Here is a 2,951-nt window from a genome sequence, read left to right as displayed (position 1 = left end):
GCCAACCTTCTTGTTAGCAGCCAAATGCCTTAGGCACTATGCCACCAGAGCTCCTAACAGCAGTAATTAGTGAACCCTAATTGTTTTAATATAGCCTTTTATTTCATCAATGCAAGGTTTTATTATACCATTTCCTTGTGCAGGGAGTTTAAACACAGGGAGGTTAGGTAACTTGCCTTAAGGCACCTGGCTGAGAAGCCTGGACGCTGGGACTTAAAGATTCCATTCATTCATATTTGTGTGCACCTGTGATAACTTAGGCACTGTCCTGCGCTCTGGGGACCTGCGCTCTGGGGACACGACACCAAATAAAACCCTAAATCACAGTTTCCATTGCTGAAGACTCGCCCCCAGGTCTGCAATCCTAAAACCCCAAGCTAGGAACCATTTCACCATGCCTCACTGCGCTCTTCTGATTCTTCTAGAAAAAGACCTGTACCAGGCGGGAGCGGCGCCCAGAAAGAATTGGACAATACACAGAGCACCCGGTTGTAGAAAAGCTGTCTGCTTGGAGCCCGTGGCCAAAGACTCCTGGGGAAGGAGCTGCCCCCTCTCCCATTGAAGGGGGAGGGTTCGGAGCGGCGAGTGGGCATCAAGGACTGTGGTTGGAAGCTGAAGGTTGCTCTCGCCACGCCCTCCCGCTTTGCCACGCCCTCCCGCTTTGCCACGCCCTCCCGCTTTGCCACGCCCTCCCGCTTTGTCACGCCCCCATCCCGCTTTGTCACGCCCCCATCCCGCTTTGTCACGCCCCCATCCCGCTTTGTCACGCCCTCCTGTTCTCCCTGGGCTGGGCGGAGCTGGCTCTGCACAGCCGGAAGCAGTGGTCGGTTTCTGCCCGCTGCCCCTTGGCAGAGGCGTACATAAGGAAAATTACTGCCTGTGGCAGGCGTTGAAATTGCGCCTCTCTGCAAGCATCGACGGTCGTCTAACAGATAACTTTACCCTAATAACAGCTCAAAAATACAAGTCAAGCTTGTTTATCTTCTACTTAACACGAGGGCACTGCATGAAAAGTACCCCTGCACCTTCCTTGCTTTCACTGATGAAACTCGGTCTATGATGTGCTCAAAGCCTGGTGTTTCCAGTTCCTCCCCTGTCTGCGTTCGGTAGAGCGGACCTCCCGGCACAGGCGGTGTGGGAGCCCGTGGTGCCAGAGTCTGACGTTCAGACCGCTTCCCCGGGGAGCTGCACACCTTGGACCCAGCGCGCGTCTTCGGCTCCCAGCGCGCGTCTTCGGCTCCCAGCGCGCGCTCATGCGGGTCGGGCCCACAGCCAAGCCCACGAGTGGTCATCCCCAGCCGGGAAAGGGCTGAGAGTTTCAGAATCAGACGGAGCGGGTGGAGCCCAGGACAGAGAAGAGAGGGAAGGGCCAGGCTGGCTGTGAGACCTCCCCAAGGGAAGAACAAAAAGATTCCTTGCACAGGAGCTTGGAAAGGAGTGGGGAGTGGGAAGGAGAAGGCAGGCGGGCTGGCCTCTCTGGCGCTGCCGCTCCGAAGCGCGTTGGAGATAACCGCACTCAAATCAAGGCTGATGAGTTCTTTGCCTGCCCGACTACCGGGGGTTGCCCCTTGTGCCGAAGAGGAAAGGATCGAGCAGTCCGCCTTGCCCCGTTGTTAGGTCCCACTCATAGCGACGCTGTGCACAGCGTCAGGAAACGCTGTCTGGTCTACACCAGCCTCACGGTGGCTGCTTGCTTGAGCCCATTGTCGCAGCCACTGTGTCAGTCGTCTCCTTGAGGGTCTTCTGGGAGCTCTGGTAGCATAGTGCCTAAGGCACTTGACTGCTCACCAGAAGGCTGGTGGTTCAAACCCACCAGCCACTCCTCGGAAGGAAGGTTGGGCAATCCATTTCCATAGAGATACTGCCTCGGAAACCCAAGGAGGGGTCACTATGAGTCGGGGCCGACTCGACGGCAAACAACAACAACAATTTGACCAAAAAGGGTGCCCTTCGGAGACTAGTCTCTCCCGACGACACGTCCAAAGTACCCGGGGCGAAGGCTGCCACCTTCACCTCTAAGCATTCTGCCTGTGCTTTTTCCAGGACAGATGTGTTCATCCCTCTGGCAGGCCATGGTCCCTCCACTATTCTTCACCAACACCACACCTTAAAGGCATCAGTCCGTCTTCTATTTTCTTAGTTACTGTCCAGCTTTCACATGCATTTGAGGGGACTGAAAACGCTATAGCTTGGGTCAGGCACCCTTGAGTCCCCAAGGTGACATCTTGGCTTTTTAACATTTTAAAGAGGTCTGTGGCAGCGGATCTGCCCAGTGCAATACGTAGTTTGAGTTCTTGACTGCTGCTTCCGTGGGTGCTGATTACGGATCTAACTAAAATGAAACCCTCAACAGTTTCACTCTCTCCCTCACGGGGCCTCGCAAATACCAAAGCCTTCGTTTTAACTCTCCCAGCCAGCAGTGGGAACTGCCATGGGTAGTAGAACTGCTCAGTGGTGGCCCCTTCAGGTGGTGTCCAGGGTATGTGTCTAACCTTCCACAGCTATGCCTTGGCCCATAGATCCCCTTCACTAACGAGATGGATGCTCTCCCATCCTCTGTCAGCCTCATGATTTCCCCCGGCCACCTTCCCGCTCCCTTCGCGCAACCTGGCTCTGCAGGATTCTCTCCTCTGGACTTCCAGAGTGGACTGTCAGACAGACAAAGACAGAGTCCTGATGAGGTTCCAGTCTCCCCCTCCCTTACAGAGCCCTCATCTGTGAAATGAGGATGGCCACTGAACCTGCCCCAAGGTGGCTGTGAGGATCAGCTGAGGTCAGCACAGCCAGGGGCTGAGAAATAGGACCAAACGCAGGCAGGTGGCCAGCTTTTGTCCTCCTCATAGTGCCGAGCTGGGAGCACGTGGGGCTGAGACCAAGCCAGGCTACACTGGCCCAACCACTCACCTAACGGGGGCTGGGTCCCCTCCAGGAAAGGGGCGCCCTTTTGTTGT

The 2,951-nt window shown here is 55.8% G+C and overlaps 1 protein-coding gene across 1 annotated transcript in view; it reads left to right on the top strand.

Annotated features, from left to right (window-relative positions):
- Nucleotides 1-1,313, top strand: part of LOC103200478 (solute carrier family 22 member 11-like) — an 18,952-nt gene extending 17,639 nt beyond the window's left edge. The window contains exons 7-9 of the mRNA XM_007944983.1: nucleotides 426-442; nucleotides 565-823; nucleotides 1,111-1,313. Of these exons, the coding sequence (XP_007943174.1) occupies nucleotides 426-442; nucleotides 565-823; nucleotides 1,111-1,313 (479 nt within the window). The remainder of the gene's footprint in view (nucleotides 1-425; nucleotides 443-564; nucleotides 824-1,110) is intronic.
- The last annotated feature ends 1,638 nt before the right edge of the window (nucleotides 1,314-2,951 follow it).

The sequence above is a fragment of the Orycteropus afer genome, unplaced genomic scaffold, assembly GCF_000298275.1.
Source record: "Orycteropus afer afer isolate SDZICR_OR568_19922 unplaced genomic scaffold, OryAfe1.0 scaffold00130, whole genome shotgun sequence".
Lineage (NCBI taxonomy): Eukaryota > Metazoa > Chordata > Mammalia > Tubulidentata > Orycteropodidae > Orycteropus > Orycteropus afer.
Note: the sequence above shows the minus strand (reverse complement) of the source record. Positions and strands in the feature narration are given on the sequence as shown.